This window comes from Gorilla gorilla, chromosome 6, assembly GCF_029281585.2.
Source record: "Gorilla gorilla gorilla isolate KB3781 chromosome 6, NHGRI_mGorGor1-v2.1_pri, whole genome shotgun sequence".
Classification (NCBI taxonomy): Eukaryota; Metazoa; Chordata; class Mammalia; order Primates; family Hominidae; genus Gorilla; species Gorilla gorilla.
The window spans coordinates 147,600,401-147,623,027 of record NC_073230.2 but is presented as its reverse complement, the minus strand read 5'-3'; the positions used below and the strand labels follow the sequence as shown (position 1 = coordinate 147,623,027).

The 22,627-nt window shown below is 40.9% G+C and overlaps 1 protein-coding gene across 4 annotated transcripts in view; it reads right to left on the bottom strand.

The window, feature by feature from the left end:
* TRIM24 (tripartite motif containing 24) overlaps positions 1-22,627 on the bottom strand; it is a 125,752-nt gene that overhangs the window by 70,620 nt on the left and 32,505 nt on the right. For 2 of the 4 annotated variants that reach the window (XM_055393199.2, XM_055393200.2), the window contains exons 2-4: positions 20,190-20,282; positions 11,540-11,658; positions 64-211 (exon numbers count right to left, since the gene is read on the bottom strand). In XM_055393199.2, the coding sequence (XP_055249174.1) occupies positions 64-211; positions 11,540-11,658; positions 20,190-20,282 (360 nt within the window). The remainder of the gene's footprint in view (positions 1-63; positions 212-11,539; positions 11,659-20,189; positions 20,283-22,627) is intronic. The other 2 variants (XM_004046293.5, XM_004046294.5) reach the window with 1 other exon arrangement.

Genomic DNA, 22,627 nt, shown 5'->3' with positions numbered 1-22,627 from the left:
AGGAAGGAAGAAAAGACAGGGGGAAAGATAGAAGGAAAAAAATGAAAAGAACTCATTTATTACCTGGAGATACTTCCTCTTTCTGTCTGACAGTGTGGTCTTTTGTGAACTTTACCCTCTGATGAGCTCTGATACACGTCTTGCAGAGCCATTCAACACACTCTACACAAAACCCATTGGCTTCTGCGTTGTCCTCACAGCTTGTACACACCTGACAAAAGAACCATGGCACGTAAATTTTTGAGAAAATGAAAAGGTGGTCCTATCTCGAGCTAGACGTACATGATACACCAATCGTACCAGGCTAAATCAGTTAGCCTCCTAATGGTGTTGGGAAATTTTAAACTGACCTTGTGTGTTACATTATACACATAAGAAATGAAAATACTGTGAAGAGACAAGAATGTAAGTATATTTTCTCCTTAATTCAGCATCCCAAATATTTCAACTAGGTATTTCCCAAACATTATGCTAGGTGTGAGAACAGAACAGTCAGGAAAAGCAAACATGGTCACTGCCCTTATGATAACTACAGTCTTGTACATAGTGCAGGTTAAAATCCCAGTTCCCTCACTTACTAGCTCAGTGGTCTTGGGCAGGTTACATAGAGTACTCATCTTTAATATGAGGGTAATAATACAGATATTACTGAGTAGTTGTGAAGATTAAATGTGCGGCAGATGTATATTATTAGAATAAGCACATCAATATATAACTACAAACTGAGAATTACCATAAAGGAAATCTATGGAAAGTTATAAGAGCGTATGATGAAGAAATGGATCTCATTTTAGTGGGGTTGGAAGGCTGGGGAAAGCATGAGGAGGGATTACCCAGTGAAGGCTTTTACTTCTAGGAAGAGAGAACAGCATGTACAGAAAGTCCCAAGCAAGAAGAGCAGGCAGGTTCAAAGAACTGAACGAAGGTAAGTATGACTGAAGTGGTGCAATTGAGGGGAAGACTGGCAGAAGAAGCTAGGACAAGAGACAGGGGCCAGATTAAGCAGAGTCACAAGGCAATTTTGGTGTTTGTCCAAATAAGTCTATTAAAAGCTTTTAAGAAAGTGACATGGCCAGATTTGCATTTTTATGTCACAATGGCTACAATGTAGAGAACAAATTAGAAAAGGAGCAAGTGTTTCTGTATAATGACAAGCTAGGAGGATTTTTCAGTGGCTTTGGTGAGGGTTGCTGGAAGTGGGATGTGGAGATGAGAACAGGTTTGACAGTAAAATTTTTTTCCACTTCACTCAGCAGTTGACACTAACCAAATTCCAAATACCTGATATGTCCATAAACCAAAATCTACCTTTTCTCTGCTCTTATCATCTTCAATCTTTCTAACATCACTTGATACCAGTGACTCCTGCTTCCTAGAAATCATGTGAATTCCTTAATACCTGCCAATCCTCCTATTTCACCTGATTGTCACTGTGGATCCCACCCTTCCTCCTCTGATTCTGTAGTTTTTGATTATAGGGATTGATCTCATCTACTTCCTTAGCCTCACACAGCATCTCTAAAAGGATGTAATCTAAAATGTAATCTCCACAGTAAGCTATAAAAAGAAATAAGTAATTTCTATTTACACCACTCAGGAGAGATTGCTAGTACATAAAATAAAATAAAACAGGAAAAGTGTGTGTGTGTAATGCTACTGCTTATTCAAGAAAGATGGTAATATGGTTTGGATCTGTGTGCCTACCCAAATCTCATGCTGAACTGTAATCCCCAATGTTGGAGGTGGGGCCTGCTGGGAGGTAGGTGTATCATGGGGGTGATTTCCCCCTTGGTGCTGTTCTCATGATAGTGACTGAGTTCTCACGAGATCTAGTTGTTTAAGTGTGTGGCACCTCCCCCCTCTTTTTGCTCCTGCTCCAGCCATGTGGATGAGCCTGCTCTCACCTTCTGCCATGATCATAAGCTGAGCAGATGCCACGATCATGCTTCCTGTACAGCCTGAAGAACCATGGGCCAATTAAACCTCTTTTCTTTATAAGTTACCCAGTCTCACATATTTCTTTATAGCAATGTGAGACCAGACTGATAACAGAAAATTGGTACTGAGGAGTGGGGCACTGCTCTAAAGATACCTTAAAATGTGGAAGCAGCTTTGGAACTGGGTAATGGGCAGAATTTCAAACAGTTTGGAGGGCACAGAAGAAGGCAGGAAGGTGAGAAAAATTTTGGAACTTCCTAGAGATTTGTTAAATTGTTGGGACCAAAATGCTGATAGTAATATGACAATGAAGTCCAGGCTGAGGAGGTCACAGATGGAAATAAACTTATTGGGAAATGGAGCAAAGGTCACCTTTGTTACACCTCGCAAAGAGCTTGGTTGGACTGTGCCCCTGCTTTAGGGATCTGTGGAACTCTGAATTTGAGAGATTATTTAGAGTATCTGGTTTCTAAGCAGCAGTGTTCAAGATGTGATCTGGCTGCTTCTAACAACCTATGCTCCTATGTATGAGCAAATAAGTGACCTGAAGTTGGAACTTAGATATTTCAAAGGGAAGCAGAGCATAAAAGTTTGGAAAGTTTGCAGCCTGGCCATGTGGTAGAAAAGAAAAGCCCATTTTCAAGGGAGGAATTCAAGCAGGCTGCAGAAACTGGGGGTAGGGGGAAGGCCTTGAAGGCACTTCAGAGACATTCTGAGGAGCCACTCTTGTCACAGGCCCAGAGGCCTAGAAAGACTGAATGGTTTTACAGGCCAGGCCAGGCTCAGGGGCTCACTCCCCTGAGAAGCCTCAGGACACTGCTCCCTGTGTCCCAGCCTCTCCAATTCCAGCCATGGCTCAAAGAGGCCCAGATACAGCTCAGGCCGCTGCTTCACAGGGTGCAAGGCATAAGCCTTGGCAGCTTCCATGTGCTGTTAAACCTGCAGGTACACAGAATGCATGAGGTGAGCTTTGGGAGCCTCTCTCTGCCTGGATTTCAGAAGATTTATGGAAAGGCCTGGATGTCCAAGCAGAAGCCTGCTGCAGGGGCAGAGCCTTCACGGAGAACCTCTACTCGGGCAGTACAGAGGAGAAATGTGGGGCTGGAGCACCCACACAGAGTCCCCACTGGGGCCCTCCCAAGTGAGCTGTGAGAAGAGTGCCACTGTCCTCCAGAACCCAGGATGGTAGACCCACCAGCAGCTTGCACCTTTAGTCTGGAAAAGTCACAGATACTCAATGTCAACCCATGAGAGCAACCTATGAGAGCAGCTGTGGGGGCTGAACCCTGCAAAGCCACAGGGGTAGGTACAGCTGCCCAAGGCTTTGGGAGCCCACCCCTAGTACCAGTGTGTCCTGGATGTGAAGTCAAAGGGGATTATTTTGGAGCTTTAAGATTTAATGACTGCACTGCTGGGTTTTGGACTTGCACAAGGCCTGCAACCCCCTTCTTTTGGCCGATTTCTCCATTTTGGAATGGGTGTATTTACCCAATGCCTGTACCTACATTGTGTCTTGGAAGTAACATGTTTTTGACTTTACAGGCTCACAGGGAGAAGAGACTTGCCTTGTCCTTCTCATCTCAAATATAAGACTTAGGACTTTTTGAGAGTTAATGCTGAAATGGTTAAGACTCTGGGGGACTGTTGGGAGGCATGATTGTGTTTTGAAATGTGAGAAGGACATTACATTTGGGAGGGGCTGGGGTGGAATGATATGGTTTGGATCTGTGTCCCTGACCAAATTTCATGTAGAATTGTAATCCCCAGTGCTGGAGGTGGGACCTGATGGGAGGTGACTGGATCATGGGGGTGGATATCCTCCTTGGTGCTGTTCTCATGGTAGTGAGTTCACATGGAGATGTGTTCATTTAAAAGTGTGTGGCATGGCCAGGCGCAGCGGCTCACGCATGTAATCCCAGCACTTTGGGAGGCTGAGGCGGGTGGATTACCTGAGGTCAGGAGTTCAAGACCAGCTTGGCTAACATGGTGAAACCCCGTTTCTACTAAAAATACAACAAATTAGCTGCACATCTGTAATCCCAGCTACTCGGGAGGCTGAGGCAGGAGAATCGCTTGAACCTGGGAGGCAGAGGTTGCAGTGAGCCAAGACTGGCCATTGCACTCCTGCTTGGGCAACAAGAGTAAAACTCCATCTCAAAAAAAAAAAGAAAGAAAGAAAAAAGTGTGTGGCACCTCCCACCCTCTTTTGGCTCCTGCTCCAGCCACATGTAAGACAAGCCTGCTGCCCCTTCACCTTCCACCATGATTGTAAGTTTCCTGAGGCCTCCCCAGAAGCTGAGCAGATGCCAGCCTCAGGCTTCCTGTACAGCCAGTGAAACCGTGAGCCAATTAAACCTCTTTTCTTTATAAATTACCCAGTCTCAGGTATTTCTTTATAGCAATGCAAAAACAGAGTGATACAGATGGGATGGAGTGGGATGATTTATTTTTAAATTGTACATTAACATAATATTTAAAAAGGAAGGATAATCCATAAAGGACATTAAATAGTTACCTATAAGGTTGGGAAGAAATAAGGTAGATGGGTAGACAAGACAGGGATAGAAGTTTATAGATTTTATTTTCAAACAACATGAATGTTTTACATGTAGTTATACAATATTTTAAAAATTTAAATTCCTAAATGTCAAAAGCAAAATTTAATAAATGAACCTGCCTAATCAAGTGGGTGACTTAACTGCACAGAGAAGATTTATTTATTTCAGGTAACTTTAAAACATGATTTGATTGGCTGGGCACAGTGGCTCACATCTGTAATCTTAGCACTTTGGGAGGCCAAGGCAGGTGGTATGCCTGAGCTCAGGAGTTCGAGACCAGCCTGGGCAACATGGTGAAACCCTGTCTCTACTAAAATACAAAAAATTAGCTGGATGTGGCGGTATACGCCTGTAGTCCCAGCTACTCTGGAGGCTGAGGCAGAAGAATTGCTTGAACCCGGGAGGTGGAAGTTGCAGTGAGCCAAGATCGCGCCACTGCATTCCAGCCTGGGCAACAGAGTGAGACTCCTTCTCTTTAAAAAAAAAAACAAAAACCACACACACACATGATTTGATTGAATATCTCCAGTGCATACATATAACTGCTGTCTTTCTTGCTTTCTGTTTTGATACAAACATTCTACAACTTCTATTTTCAGCTCCAACTCCACTCTACTATAAACTCTTATTCTGCAAGCAACATTTATGCTTTACAAGCTGGTTTCACATTCGAGTCTAACAACGGGTAGTGCTGGAGGGAGAATGCAATGTCAGAAGAAGGCACTTGATTCTCATAGTCGGCTTCCTCTTTTCTTCCTACCTGCATGTAACTTCTGTGAGCATCACACTAGTGATGCTGCTTCATCCCAGGTGCAGCAGTTCCTTCCTACAATGGAGCTAGCTCTAGTTTGCAGTTTTTCCAATATCTGTAGAACCAGCTTTACTGTAATCCACTTCAGAGATGCCAGCACCACTACTTCTGCCCGTCAGAAGCCTGAGTCCCAAGCCAAACACCCAGACCCCATCACCAGCCAAGATGCACTTCCTTCTCAGGTGTTTAAGTTCCACGAGGCCCTTCCTCTGAGCTTTTATCTTTTAATAATTCCATCCTTTTGCATTTGTTCCCTCAGCTGCTTCTCAAAGTTGCTACCTCTGTGATACTTTAAGAATTGTATTTGTATCTTTTCAGAAAATCTTATATCTAGTCTATAATTCTTTTTTTCTTTTCTTTTTCCTTTTTTTTTTTTTTTTTTTTTTGAGACAGAGTCTCACTCTGTCATCCAGGCTAGAGTGCTGTGGTGCAATCTTGGCTCACTGCAACACCCCCTCTGGGTTCAAGCAATTTTCCTGCCTCACCCTCCCAAGTAGCTGGGATTACATGCAGGTGCCACCACGCCCGGCTAATTTTTTTGTATTTTTAGTAGAGACGGGCTTTCACCATATTGGTCAGGCTGGTCTCAAACTCCTAATCTTGTGATCCACCTGCCTCGGCCTCACAAAGTACTGGGATTACAGGCATAAGCCACCATGCCTGGCCTTATAATTCTTAATTTTAAGAATTAAAATGATTCCTAATTGCACCAAGACTGTATTATATATTACGCATATAAATTATGCATATAATATATTACATATATATTATACATATATATAAACTTTTTTTCCTAGAGAAAACAAATTACATCAATGCAATTAAGAACCAACATTTCGGCTGGGTGCAGTGGCTCACGCCTGTAATCCCAGCACTTCAGGAGGCTGAGGAGGGTGGATAACTTGAGGTTAGGAGTTTGAGATCAGCCTGGCCAACATGTTGAAACCCCGCTCTGCTAAAAATACAAATGAGCACCTGTAATCCCAGTTACTAGGGAGGCTGAAGTAGGAGAATAGCTTGAACCCGGGAGGCGGAGGTTGCAGTGAGCTGAGATCGCGCCACTGCACTCCAGCCTGCGTGACAGAGCAAGATTCTGTCTCAAAAACAAACAAACCAAAAGTCAATACAGGCCTGGGGCGTGGTGGCTCACGCCTGTAATCCCAGCATTTTGGGAGGCTGAGGCAGGCGGATCACCTGAGGTCGGGAGTTCGAGACCAGCCTGACCAACATGGAGAAACCCCATCTCTACTAAAAATAAAAAATTAGCCAGGCGTGGTGGTGCATGCCTGTAATCCCAGCTACTCAAGAGACAGAGGCAGGAGAATTGCTTGAACCCAGGAGGCGGAGGTTGCGGTGAACCGAGATCATGCCATTGCACTCCAGCTTGGACAACAAGAGTGAAACGCCATCTCAAAAAAAAAAAAAAAAGTCAATATATACTTATAGTTTCTTTTATAAATAAAGTCTCTGCTGGGCATGGTGACTCATGCCTGTAATCCCAGCACTTTGGGAGGCAGAGGCAGGCAGATCACAAGGTCAGGAGTTTGAGACCAACATGGCCAACATGGTGAAACCCCGTCTCTACTAAAAATACAAAAAATTAGCTGAGTATGGTGGCACAAGCCTGTAGTCCCAGCTACTCGGGAGGCTGAGGCAGGAAAATCGCTTGAACCTGGGAGGAGGAGGTTGCAGTGGGCCGAGATCACGCCACTGCACTCCAGCCTGGGCAACAGAGCGAGACTCTGTCTCTAAATAAATAAATAAAGTCTCTGTTAGATCATTCCCTGAAAGGCCTAGATAGGTGACCAACTCAATGATGATGAGCACCCACCGTACCATACTGTGGTCTCCAAATATTATTTCCCACGAAAAGGAATCAAGGCACCTAGGAGAAATGGCTGCTTCAAGGTCTAGAACAGAAAAAACAGCAAGGGAGACAGCAATGACTATTGCAGACTCAAACAGAGGGACACACACACACACACACACACACACTTCTCTTATTAGTCACCTCTGAAGAATCCTAAGAAATTAACTTACTGCTCTAAAAATTGGCAACTAAAGGGAAGGAATCAAAATTGAACTGACCTTTCCTGGATGCACTATAGCTTAGGGTAATCAAAGAATTGATGAAGGAAGCTTTCTCTTTCTATTCCAGTTAAGAAATAAAGAGGAATAATAGAATAAAAATGTCACTATTTTTCAAAGCCCTAATGAAATACAGGATCTTGGCAGTGATCATTAATGGCCATTCACATCAGAAAAAAAGAAAGACAACCAGACACCATATGCTTCCTGATGAGCATACACATGGACATATGGATCAAAATATTCTTATCCGTCTCCCACAACGGAACCAGAACCTAAACAAGCCACTACATTTTTATTCAGTTTCACAAGATATATAATCAGCACGTTAAATGACTTTATGGAAATTATCAGCAAAATTCAGAATAAAGCTAACTCTATTGAATATGCAACTCAGTTTATGCAACAAAAACATTAAATAGGAAGAAAAGGAAAGCAAGTGAAGCAAAGGGGTAACTTGAGATTAATTAGGTTTGAGACAAATCAACCAAATGTACTGTGTAGGCCTTGTTGGATCCTTATAGAAACAAACCATTGTTTAAAAAAACCTATAATATTCAGATCCGTTTGATTACTGCTTAGATATTTGATAATAATGAGATCATTAAGCATTTAAAAAAAAAATTTTTTTTTTTTTGAGATAGGGTCTCACTCTGTCACCCAGGCTGGGGTGCAGTGGCATGATTATGGCTCACTGCAGCCTCCATCTTCTTGAGCACAGGTGATCCTACAACCTCAGCCTCCCAACTAGCTGGGACTACAGGTGCACACCACCACACCCAGCTTGCTTGCTTTTCTTTCTTGTTCATTCATTCATTTATTCGCTCAGACAGGGTTTCACCATGTTGCCCAGGCTGGTCCTTTTGTTTTTACATAGAAATTCATATGGTAGTTATGTTTACAGAAAAAATATTTTACTGAAGTACATACCAAAATATTTACAGATGAGGCCGGACGCAGTGGCTTATGCCTGTAATCCCAGCACTCTGGGAGGCTGAGGTGGGTGGATCACCTGAGGTCAGGAGTTTGCGACCAGTCTGGCGAACATGGTGAAACCTTGTCTCTGTATCAAAAATTAGCCAGGCGTGGTGGTGGGCACCTGTAATCCCAGCTACTTGGGAGACTGAGGTTGCAGTGAGCCAAGACCTCGCCACTGCACTCCAGCCTGGGCAACAAGAGCAAAACTCCATCTCAAAAAAAAAAAAAAAGAAAAATTACAGATGAAATCATATAATGGCTGGAATTAACATCAATGTAATCTAGTGGTTGGTGGTGTAGTATCAGAGTATGCACAAAACAAGAGTTGATGGCTATTGATCTAGGTGATGGGTCCATGGGCGTTTGTTATGTCAACTGTTTCTTTAGTAATGCTTGAAATTATCTACAACAAAAAGTTTTTAAAACTTTTCAAAGTCTCCAGCTATGAACTCTCTTTAGAGCACCACTCTAACCGTGGATGACACCTCTACTTTACAGTGTCACAGGCAATGCAAACTCAATCCCATTCAAAACCAATGTACTATCTCTACCTAACTCCCACTCTCTTTATCATGATCTCTGTGAAAGGCACCATCCAGGCAGTAAAACATCTCTCACCTTCCACACCCAATCAGGCATATCAAGTTCTCTCTGGGTGGTAACTTCCTTTCCTTATTGCTACCATGCTAATTCAGCTCCCACTACCTCTTGCTAAGTACTGCCTGGTTCAAATTCATCCCCCATATGACCTCTCCAGTCTCCATCCTCACCAAATGCCCCCGGCAGCACCCTATTCTCATACCACATTTCCTACCCCAACCCACGCATGCCCAGTATCAACATTTAGGATGTCTAAATGTTGGACTCCATCTCTAGTTTAACTTCTTCCTACTATGTTTCTGTGACAGAAGCAGACTAAATAAACATAAACGTACTGAAAACTAATTGATCACAAGGAGGTATAAAGCAGCCTCTTAAACTTGTCCTTTGGATTAGAATCCCTTTAACTCTCATGTCCTATTATCATCATTTTATGTCATAGGAATATCCTATCTGATTGACATTTATTTATGCTACTTTACATTTGAAGATTACTTATGCTACTGTATTTTTTAGTTTTCTGGATTGAGCATACACAGATACTACTATGAATATGACTAATGAATATCTAGAATAGCTATAATCACATGTAAAGCAAAGTGACATGATGCAATGGAAGACAGAAACAAAATCATTTGTACTTAGAAGAGAACTTTCAGAGGACTTAAGTGCTCAACACTGTAGCCTACATAAATAATTATGTTTCTTTCTTTAAGGGTGGTTTCACAATTAAACAATTAGAAAGTTTATCTCCCACAGCAAGCCTGTCTGTTTTGGCCTTTGATAAGGTTCACATCAGGAAGAATTGTGGATACTTTCCAAACTACAAAAACAGGTATTTTAGTCAGTAGTAGCTATGTTCATTTAAAGTGAACCTTAAATTCCTGTAGTTCTACCAAGGAACAAAAAACTAAAAATTCAACAAAAAGTACAGAAATTAACCATGTGATTACTAGAGTCCTGAAAAACATAGCTAACAACTGCTTTTCCCTAACCAGATTTAGTTCTTTCCCAGATCTTCTGTTCCAAGTTAAGGGAACTGTTAGAGGAATCATCAATGAATCAAGATCCAAAAGTAGACTAACACACTATACTTAGCACAAACTGTAGAATTAATCTCAACATGGCTAACCCCCACTGGAGTACTATAGATTATGCATGATAGATTTGACATCTAGATTTAAGAAGCCAAAAGAGATGTTCTACATGTGGGTTATAGAAATCAGAAAGAAATGAAAAACACCATTGGATCTCTAAATCCAACACCTTGGACAATGCTGCCAAGTAAGCCTTTAGTTAGTTGGGCATGGTGGCATAAAGCTGTAGTCCCAGTGACTCAGGAGGCTATGGTGGGAGAATCACTTGAGCCCAGGAGTTGGAGACTGCAGGGAGCTACGACTACATCACTGAACTCCAGACTGGGTGACAGAGTGAGACCCTGTCTCAACAACAACAACAACAAAAACAACAACCCCCAAAAAACAAATGAAGCTTTCAAAGTAAGACCATGCAGAAAAGAAGGCTTTCTTAAAAATGTAAAAACCTTACTGATCAAAGACATGGTGTCTTTCACATGTATCATTATAGAGCTTATCATTAAAATAGAAAAAAAGTGAAAAACTGAGCTTGAAATAAAAATCTCATTGTCAATACACAGTAAAAGTACAAAGAAATGAAGTAATGTCAAATATAGAATAATGGTTTCTCTGGAGGAGACTGGAATGTGGGTATGCAATCAAGAGCTTCTGGACAGTCACTGTTTCACTGTTTTATTTCTTAAGGTGAATTATTCATTATTCTTTATATTCTTTTAAAATGTTATATAACTTTATAGATCAATTAACTAATGTTTGGCTCCTTTTATTTTAGAGATCTCCAACATTTTAGGTTGCCTCATCAATAGTTGGCAACAAGAGGCCAGGCACGGTGGGTCACGCCTATAATCCCAACACTTTGAGAGGCCGGGGCGGGTGGATTAGTCAAGGTCAGGAGTTCGAGACCAGCCTGGCCAACATGGTGAAATGCCATGTCTACTAAAAATACAAAAATTAGCTGGGCATAGTGGCACACACCTGTAATCCCAGCTACTCATGAGGCTGAGATGAGAGAAGCACTCGAACCCAGGAGGAGGAGATGGAAGTGAGCCAAGATCGCACCACTGTACTCCAGCCTGGGCAACAGTGCAAGACCCCATCTCAATTAAAAAAAAAAAAAAAGAGGCCAGGTGCGGTGGCTCACGCCTGTAATCCCAGCACTTTGGGAGGCTGAGGTGGGCAGATCAAGAGGTCAGGAGATCGAGACCATCCTGGCTAACATGGTGAAACCCCGTCTCTACTAAAAATACAAAAAACTAGCCGGGCGTGGTGACACACGCCTGTAGTCCTAGCTACTCGGGAGGCTGAGGCAGGAGAATGGTGTGAACCTGGGGGAAGGAGCTTGCAGTGAACGGAGATTGCGCCACTTGTGAACTCCAGCCTGGGCAATAGAATGAATGAGACTCTGTCTCAAAAAAAAAAAAAAAAAAAAAGAGCTGGCAGGCAAAAGGTTCAAGATGTAATACACTTACCTGATTTGACTTTTCTACTGTACTGCTGGGAACCTCAGTAGTGTCCTTCACAAAAAAGTTATCTATGATGTGTCTCTCTGCACATTCTTGGCTGCAAACTGGGCAACGAATGACTCCAACTGGGAAAAACAAAATTATATTCTAAGTTTTAATACAAATATACTGAGTACTTAACCAATATATCTCATTCAAACTGTGACTTTGTTCTTTTTCAATGTCCATTCTTTTTAAATTCATACCTGCTGTCACTTAAAAACAATTGTCTATGTAAATATACTAATTTTATCTATACATCACACATGAAATATTAAACGATAAATAAATTCTTCATAATTTTAAATGAAATGCCTCCCTTCCCTCACATCATCATGGGCTAAATGCTTTTACTGTTTAGCAACTTCTCTAGCAGTGGTTTTCCAACAGAAATGTACAGAACCATATGGGAGATTTTCAAAAGAACAAGGAGCTCAGGTTTTCTCTAGACCTGCAAAATTAGGATTTCTGGAAGTAGAACACAGACATGCTCCTTTTGTTTAAAATCTCCACAGAGCGTAAAACACCATTTCCTTTTAACAAATGCAGATAGTATTCCTTTGAACAAAAAAGAATGGTCTTTCATAGTGCTTGGTAAAAACAATAAATAAAAATAACAAACAAGTTAAAACTCTAATATAAATGACCAGTTAACGGGTGCAGCACACCAACATGGCACATGTATACATATGTAACAAACCTGCACGTTGTGCACATGTACCCTAAAACTTAAAGTATTAAAAAAAAAAAAAACTCTAATATAAACTTGATGCCATATAATTTAAACTATGGAAGACTGCAATAAGGTTCCCAGATATATTTTTTAATGAAATGCATAAGAACAAATACAAAGTAATCCAAAGGCCAATTTCATATGTATAAACAAACATTTAATGAAAAAAAAATTTTTTTACAATAGCAACAAAAATATATTAAGTACTTATAAATAAATTTTAAAAGATTGTGAAGGTCATTGTGCAGGAAAATATTAAGCTATGTTTAAAAATATTTTAAAATATCTAAATCATGAAGAAAGCACGTTCATGATGGTAAAGATACCAATGCTCCCACAAACTTATCTATCTATAGATTCAAAGCACCTCTATTAACAATCCCAACAGAAATTTCCATAGAATTTTCACAAGCTGAGGGGACACGCCTACCAACTAATAAAACCTACTATAAAGCTATAACAATTAAAATGGTGTGATATTTTTTAAGGCTTACATAAATGTACACTTTGTATATATCAGATGTTCACTAGAAATCAGTGGGAAAAGGGATGAACTTTTCATGTTGCTGCAACAACTATTGGGGGTGGGGAATGAAATTAGATCCCTACTTCACCTGATCTAAAAAAAATAACTACTTTGAGTAGATTAACAACTATAAAACTTTCACAAGAAAATGTAAGAGAATATCTTTGTGACCTTGGAATACAAATTTATTGGAATAAATTTTTAAGCAAGAAACAAAAAGCAAGAGCTATAAGGGAAAGATTAATATATTCACCTTTGTTACAGAACTACAGCTAGTGAAAATATTACCATGAACAAAATGAGAAGACAAGCCTCAAGGTAGAAGATCTATCTAAACACACAGTACTGGCAAAGAATTAATACTTAAAATCTGGAAAGATGTCACAATGCATTTCAGAGAAGATGGAGTAAACGTAATTTTCATTATGCCTCCAGCTTCACACAGCTAAGAACTCTAGACATTCTTTATAAAACATTAAGTGTTACCCCCAATTTACAGATGAGGAAACTGGGTGCTACGACTGGCCCGTGGTCACATAACCACTAATGACATGTCATGTACACACTCTACAATGTAAGTATTTAAATGGAGATATAGCATGGACTTTAAAACTGTACAAGACCTAGATTAGCCCTCTTCATTGATTGCTCTGTAACTCCTCATCAATCTTTTTGAGCCTCTTTTTCATCTTCTATAAAAGAGTAATACATGATAATCATCATGATACTTAACCTATTGAGAACTTGCTGTGTTCTAGTTATTGTGCTCAATATTCCACTTCCATTAGAACAACTCTGAGGCAGGATTGTTGTAACGATTTTACATGAGTAAATGCACAGAACAGGTCTAGCCTAGGCTGGTACCTGGTAAACCTGGGCAGTAAGCCCTGTACTGTCCAGCTAAAATTAGATGACAATAGCTGGCTCTTTCTGAATCAGGTAGATGAGGACCAGCACAATCTCATCTATATTGACTCCCTCAAAGTATGACCTCTAAGGCTACAAATAAATTCTGAGTCATGGATATACCTCTACCTAATAAGGAACAAATTGAAACCAAATGTTAGTAAATCCTAAATTTACATCTCTACCAGAACTTCATTCCCAAGCCCCAGATGTACCTTTTTTTTCAGTACTAGAAAAACAAAGCACTACATATTACACAGTAAATACAATCATGAGCTGCATGATGGTTTTTTGTTGCTGTTGCTACTGGTTTTTTTTTTTTTTTTTTTTTTGAGACGGAGTCTTGCCCTGTCTCCCAGGCTGGAGTGTAGTGACATGATCTCAGCTCACTGCAACCTCTGCCTCCCTGGTTCAAGTGATTCTCCTGCCTCAGCCTCCCGAGTAGCTGGGACTACAGGCAACGTGCCACCACAGCCGGCTAATTTTTTGTATTTTTAGTAGAGATGGGTTTTCAACATGTTAGCCAGGATGGTCTTGATCTCCTGACCTCCTGATCTGTCCACCTCAGCCTCCCAAAGTGCTGGGATTACAGGCGTGACCCACCAGGCCTGGCCACTGCATAACGTTTTTTTAGCCAACAATGGATCGCATATATGTCAGTGGTATCATAAAATTATAATGAAGCTGAAGGCTGGGTGTGGTGGCTCACACCTGTAATCCTAGCAATTTGGGAAGCCAAGGTGGGCAGATCACTTGAGGTCAGGAGTTCAAGACCAGCCTGGTCAATATGGGGAAACCTCGTCTCTACTAAAAATACAAAAATTGGCCAGGTGCAGTGGCATGTGCCTGTAGTCCCAGCTACTCAGGAGGCTGAGGCAGGAGAACTGCTTGAACCCCAGGAGGCAGAGGTTGCAATGAGCCGAGATCGCGCCACTGCACTCCAGCCTGGGTGACAGAGTGAGACTCCATCTCAAAAAAAATAAATAAATAAAAATGAAATGGAGCTGGAAAATTCCTATCACCTAGTGAAAGCTGTGGTAATATTGATAATACTGTGGTGCAATGCATTACTCATGTGTTTAGGGTGATGCTGGTGTAAACAAGCCTACTGAGCTGCCAGTCATATAAAAGTATATAATGTTCTAGGCCCCCTTCATATGCACTCATCACTCACTCCCTGACTCATCCAGAGCAAATTCCAGTCCTGCAGGCACCACCATGAGAACTGCTCTATACAGGTGTACCTTTTTTTTTTTTTAATCTTTTACACTGTAGTTTTCTAGGTTTTAGATATGTTTAGATATACAAATACCATTGCGTTACAGATGAATACTACAGTATTCAGTACAGTAACATGCTATGCAGATTTGTAGCCTAGGAGCAACAGGCTGTACCATATTCTCTTGGTGTGTAGTAGGCTAAACCACATAGGTTTGTGTAAGTACACCCTATGATACTTATACAACAAAATTGCCAAAACTGCACCACCATGCCTGGATAATTTTTTTTTTTTTATGTACAGACTGGGTCTCACTATATTGCCCAGGCTGCTCTCAAACTCCTGGGCTCAAGGGATCCTCCTGCCTTGGCCTCCCAAAGTGCTGGGATTATAGGCATAAGCCATGGTGCCTGGCCTTATTCCTTTTTTTTTTTTTTTTTAAACAAGGTCTCACTCTGGTTGCCCAAGCTGGAATGCAGCAGCATGATCTTGGCTCACTGTAAGGCTACAGTGAGGCTCACCTCTCAGGCTCAGGTGATTCTCCCACTTCAGCCTCCTGAGTAGCTGGGACTACAGGCCTGTGCCACCACACTCCACTAATTTTTTTGTATTTTTAGTAGAGACAGGGTTTCACTATGTTGTCCAGGATGGACTCAAACTCCTGGCCTCAAGCAATCCGCCTGTCTCAGCCTCCCAGAGTGCTGGGATTACAGGCATAACCCATCATACCTGGCCTCTTATTCCTTTTTTCTACAAATGAAATGTTTCAAGCTTTTGGGTTTTGAGATGTGAATATGATTTGTTATCTCCTTTCTGTGAAGTTTTAGTTTCTAAACCTAAGCACAATGCAGGGCTTATGTTTTGACATTATGTGCTAGGAATGGCTCGCACTTCTTTGACTGCCTAGCTCCACAAAAGAGATGTACATGGATTTAAAGTCTCTTATTACACATGGTAGATCACAACACAAGTGAGTTAAATGACAGGATCATGATATGGATCACCACCAATCCAGCAACTTTATTCCAACATCCATGACAGACAAGGGAGAGGATATATATAACGCAAAATAGTGTTGTCCGTGGTCCTGTCAATACCAGTAATAGTATTGACTCTTACATACATAAATAACAAAAAACCAAAAAACAAGTAAATGCTATCTACAAGAAATCTACTTCAAATACATAGAGAGAGGTTAAAGGAAAAACAAAAAACAAAAAAAACAGAATGCTAACAGATACACATTCAAATAATAAGCATATGTACAGTGCTCCAGGTTGCCTTGAATCAAGCCAGTTCCCTGCCCTGCCCCACACCTTTGTGTAACTGTATAACATGCTGGGAATGAAGTATCCTGAGACAAGGAGGAGCTGGCTGGAAGAGCCTCCGTTTCTGTTCCTGTCATTCCCTCCACCCTCAAACAGGATGTCCTCCAATGCTTTAGCCCAGTGAATCATGTTGCTCCTGGGACATAAACCTTCCTTCCTGGGTCCCTTAGCTGCGATCCACAGACAAGAGACCATCTGTTCTGGGCAGCTTTCCCAAGCCTTGAGGGACCGATTTGCAATGAATGCTAAGCTTCTCCTGTCCCTTGCTGCCCATCTGTGGGTAATAAAACTGGACTTCATGTAACCTGTTGTGCTTATAAATGTTTTGACTCACTGGACTCAGGCAAGTAGTAAAAATACAGCCCAAGATATAGTGGGCTAAAATGGTAACCAGTACACAGTGAACATCCTTCATAATATGAAACCAGGAGGACTTAATAATACTCTCAGACAAAGCAGACTTTAGAACAAGGACTATTTACAAGAGATAAAGTGAGAACATGATAAAGGGGTTAACTCATCAAGACATAATCCTAAATGCATATGCATCTAATTAACAGAGCTTCTGAAAATATAATGTAGAAATTGATACAGCTAAAACAAAATTAAAAAAAAGACAAATCCACATTACATTTGTTGATTTCAACTCTCCCCTCTCAGAAATCAATAGAGCAGTAGACACAAAAATCAGTAAACATATAGAAGACTTGAACAAAAGAATCAAACCTGATCCAATTGACATTTAAAAAAACAATGTGAGCAGGCCAGGCGTGGTGGCTCACACCTGTAATCCCAACACTTTGGGAGGCCAAGGCAGGAGGATCACCTGAGGTCACTAGTTGAAGACCAGCCTGGTCAATATGGTGAAACCCTGTCTCTACTAAAGGTATAAAATTAGCCAAGCATGGTGGTGCATGCCTATAATCCCAGCTACTCAGGAGGAGGAGGTAGCATTGCTTGAACCCAGAAGGCAGAGGTTGCAGTGAGCTGAGATCACACCACTGCACTCCAGCCTGGGCAAAACTCCGTCTCGGAAAAAAAAGAAAAAGAAAAAGAAAAAACAATGTGAGCAGAAGGCACATTCTTTAAGCATGCATGAGATATTCACCAAGATATAACATATACAGGAAAATAAAACGTGTAAATAAATTTATAGCTAAACCCACACAGGGGGCCAGGCACACTGGCCATGCCTGTAACCACTTTGGGAGGCCAAAGTGGGAGGATCACTTGAGCTCAAGAGTTCAAGACCAGCCTGGCCAACATGGTGAAACCCTGTCTCTACTAAAAATACAAAAATTAGCCTGGTGTGATGGCAGGCGCCTGTAATCCCAGCTACTCGGGAGGCTGAGGCAGGAGGATCACTTGAACCCAGGAGGGAGAGGCTGCAGTAAGCCAAGATCGCACCACTGCACTCCAACCTGGGTGACAGAGCGAGACTCTGTCTCAAAAAAAAATAAAAAATAAAATAAAAACAAAAATTAGCCAGGAGTGGTGGCATGTGATTGTGGTCCCAGTTACTCAAGTGAGTTGAATGACAGGATCAAGAGGCTGAAGTGGGAGGATGGCTTGAGCCTGGGAGGCAGAGGTTACAGTGAGCTGAGATTGCGCCACTGCACCCCAGCCTAGGTGACAGAGTGAGACCCTGTCTCAAAAAATAAATAAGTAAAAATAAAAATAAAAAAACCACGCAGGGTCAGGCACGGAGGCTCATGCCTGTAATCCCAGCACTTTGGACAGCTGAGGCAGGCGGATCACTTGAGCTCAGAAGTTCAAGACCAGCATGGACAACATGGTGAAACCCCATCTCTACAAATAAAAATAAAAAATTGGCCAGGTATGGTGGCGTGTGCCTGTAGTCCCAGCTACTTGGGAGGCTGAGGTGGGAGGATGGCTTAAGCCCAGGAGGCAGAGGTTGCAGTGAGCTGAGATTGCACCACTGCACTCCAGCCTGGGTGACAGAGCCAGACCCTGTCTCAAAAACCAACAACAGGCTGGGCGTGGTGATTCACACTTGTAATTCTAGCACTTTGAGAGACCGAGGCAGATGGATCACCTGAGGTCAGGAGTTTGAGACCAGCCTGGCCAACATGGTGAAACCCTGTCTCTACTAAAAATACAAAAATTAGCTGTACATGGTGGTAGCTGTCTAATCCTAGCTACTTGGGAGGCTGAGGCAGGGAGATTGAACCCAGGAGGTGGAGGCTGCAGTGAGCCAAGATCAAGCTACTGCCCTCCAGCCTGGGACACAGAGCGAGACTCTTTCTCAAAAAAAAAAAAAAAAAAAAAAAGAAATTGTAATTGAAACCTTCCCATCGGCCAGGCGCGGTGGCTCACATCTGTAATACTGGCACTTTGGAAGGCCAAGATGGGAGGATTGCTTGAGCCCAGGATTTCAAGACCAGCCTGGGGAACAAGGTGAAACTCCTCTACAAAAAAGATCCAAACCAAACCAACCAAACAAAAAAACCTTCCCACGAAGAAAAGTCTAGACCCAAAGGGCTCCACTGGTGAATTCTATTCAATATTTAAAAAAGGTAAGACCATCCCTAAGCAAACTCTTTCAGAAAAGAAATAATTCCAACCTTATTTTATGAGGCCAGTATTACCCTGATACTAAAATTGGACAGTCATTACAAGAAAAGAAAATTACAGAACAATCTCTCTCATAAACAAAAAGTAACAAAAAATCATTAACAGAACACTAGAAAATCAAACCCAGAAATACATAAAAATACATATACATCATGATTAAGCAGGGTTTATTCCTGAAATACAAGGTTGGTTGAGCATTCAAATAATTCATTATGTTAACAAAGTAAGGGAGAAAAGCCTTCTTTGATCAGCTCATGCCTGAAATCCCAGTGCTTTGCGAGGCTGAGGCAGGAGGATCACTACAGGCCTGGAGTTCAAGACCAGCCTGGGCCACATAGTGAGATCTCATCTCTACTAAAGAAAATACAATTAAAAAAAGGAAAAAAAAATCTGAAAAATTCACCTATCCATAACAAACTTTCAAGAACCTAAGAACAGATGGAAACTTCTTCAACCTGATAAAGACCATCTCTGAAAAACCTACAGCTAATATATATTTAATGATGAAATACAGAATCCTTTCTGCTGTCACCAGGAAGAAGGCAAGGATGTCCACTCTTAGCACTTCTATTCGGAACTGTTTTAGTGAGTGCAAAAAGACACAATAAAAAATAAATAAATCCAGATTGGAAAGGAAGAAGTAAAACTATATTCACAGGTGATGTGATTGTATATGCAAAAAATCCTAAAGCATTCCCAAAAAAAGCTACATGAAATAGGGGTAATATTAACCAAAGATATGCAGGACATGTATAGTAAAAACCACAAAATGAAGATTAAAGAAGACCTAAATAGAGACATTAAAAACATTAGATTGGTAGACTCAATACAGTTGAGATTTTCCATGTCTCCAAACTGATCTAAAGATTCAATGCAATCCCAATTAAAATCCCAGCAGGGGATCATTTTGTAGTAACTAACAAACTGATCCTAAAATTTAATGAAAATGCAAAAGACAGAGAATAGCAATAACAATTCAAAAAATACCAAATTTGGAGGACTTATGCTACTTGATTTCAAGATTTACTATGGATAGAGCTACAGTAATCAGAGTGATATTTGAGAAAGGAGAGAAATACAAACAATGAAACAGAATAGAGTCCAGAAACAGACATATACATATCGATTATATAACAAGTATTTAATCAGAGTATCAAAAGGATGGACTGAGAGAAAACAAAATGGGCAAGAATTTTGTAGAAGTGAAGTAACAGAGCCTACAAGTTTCCCAAGTCTAATGACTCTCAAGTAGAATAAAAAGAAACTAACATCTAAATACATCACACTAGACTGGACATGGTGGCTCACACCTGTAATCCCAACATTTTGGGAGGCTGAAGCAGGAGGATTGCTTGAGGCCAGGAGTTTGAGACCAGCCTGGGCAAAACAATAAGATCCCATCCCTATAAAAAAAAGATAAAGAAAATAAATATACCATTCTAAAACTGCAGAAATCAAAGACAAAGAGAAGCCTTAAATACAAAGAAAAAAGGATGAATTATCATGAAAAAAGACAAAAGTAGGCCTGTTAGCCTACTTTTGTCAGCTACATTGTAAGTCAGAAGAGAGTAGAAGGCTGTCTTCCAAGTGCAAAAATTGCCTAACCAGAATCCTAAATCCAGCAGAAATATTGTTAAAGACTAAGATGCATTAGTTGAAACAGACTGTCAGAATCAATAATAAAATCCCACAATATGCTGCTATGTTGCCAATTCGATACATTTTGTAGGTTCACTACTTTTAGAGTTTACTTTTAGTTTAGATATACACTTATTTTTGAATATGTAAAATGTTTACATTGGTTCAAAAGTCAAAAACTTATTAAAAAGTATAGCAAATTTCTCTTCCATCTTTATCACTCAATTCCATTTGCCCTACTTCACCTTCCCTATAAATAATCATTTTTATTAAGCCGTGTTTTCTGGTATGCGAATATTTCTTTTTCCTTTTTCCTAGAAGTTCTTTTTGCAAAAAACATTGTACTGCAGCTTTTTGTTGTTGTTGCTGTTGTTTTCACTTAACAATACATCCTGGTGATCACTCCGTAACAGTGAATACAGATCTACCTGCATTCTTTTTTTCCCCACATGGTAGGTACCTCAACCAGTCTTTTTTACAGCTTATTTCCCATCTTTTGCTATTACAATGATGACTCAATGAATAACTCTGTCTACATGTCACTTTACTAGTGGCAGATGTACCCTTAAAATAAATTCTTAGAAGTGGGTTTGTGGGTCAAAGGATAAAAAAACCTGCAATTTTGTTAGAAACAACCAAATATACTCTTGTTGGGAATGTATAACAATATCCAGTTTCTCAAAGTCTCAAATAGAGTATGTTAACAAACATTTGGATTTTTGCCTGATAGGTGAAAAATAGCTATATTGGTATAGTTTTAGTTGACACACTCCTTATTGTAAGGTTTAACATCTTTCTTTTTGTTGTTGTTCCATCTTTTTTTCTTTTTTAAAACACAGAAGGGGTCTTGCTATGTTGCCCAGGCTGCTTTTGAACTCTTGCCATCAAGTGGTCCTCCTGCCTCAACCTCCCAAAGTGCTGGGATTACAGGCATGAGCCACCATTCATATTAATCACAGAAGTAATTCCAGACTAAGAGAAACATGGCCAGGTGTGGTGGCTCATGCCTGTAATCCTAACACTTTGGGAGGCCAAGGCGGGAGGGTCACTCGAGGCCAGCTGTTCAAGAGCAGCCTGGGCAACACAGTGAGACCCTGTCTCTATTTAAAAAATAATAACACCAGTCGCAGTGGCTCACGCCTGTAATCCCAGCACTTTGGGAGGTGGAGGTGGACAGATCACCTGAGGTCAGGAGTCTGAGACCAGACTGGCCAACATGGTGAAACCTCATCTCTACTAAAAATATAAAAATTAGCTGGGCATGGTGGCAGGCGCCTGTAATCCCAGCTACTTGGGAGGCTGAGGCGAGATAATCACTTGAACCCAGGAGGCGGAGGTTCCAGTGAGCTGAGATCGCGCCACTGCACTCCAGCCTGGGCAATAAGAGTGAAACTCCATCTCCAAAATAATAATAATAATAATAATAATAACAACAACAACAACAATAATAAAACAGATATAAAGGGCATTTTTGGGAAAAGGGGAAAAATGGAAGATGGACTTGTATTAGACTACTGGGAAATAATACCATTTTAGACAGCTGTGATAAGGTTATTGGTATTATCAAGGTGACTGTCTTACCTTTGGTAAGAGACTGGCATGCATAAACCAGCTACCATGACCCATTCCATAGTCCTGCTGCAACATGGGTACAGCGTTCCTAGAATGGCTCGCTGTTGCTATAGTGAACAGTAAAGACTTTGTGCTCTAAAATGCTGGAGTGTGATTTAATTGGTATGGCAGTTCCCTGAGGATCAGCAGAGATGGTTGGCTATATTTGACCCCCTGAGGATCAACAGAGATTGTTGGCTATATTTGACCCCCTTAGGCTTACAGCGGCTTCTCTGGTGACATCTATCTGAACACTTAAAAAGGATTGCACACTATTTTTAAAAAATCTAGACATCTTAAAATATGAGAGGCTGCAAGCAGATACAGAGATAATGGGACAGAAACTTCAGTAACACACATAACAAGGAACAAAGACTTCGCAAAAATTTCTTGGAAAAGTCACTATACTAATAGACAACTTTAGACCTCAACAAACAACAAAATAAATCCCTGAGTAGAAGGAGAATCTGTTTTCCAGAGTTACCAACACATTGTAATA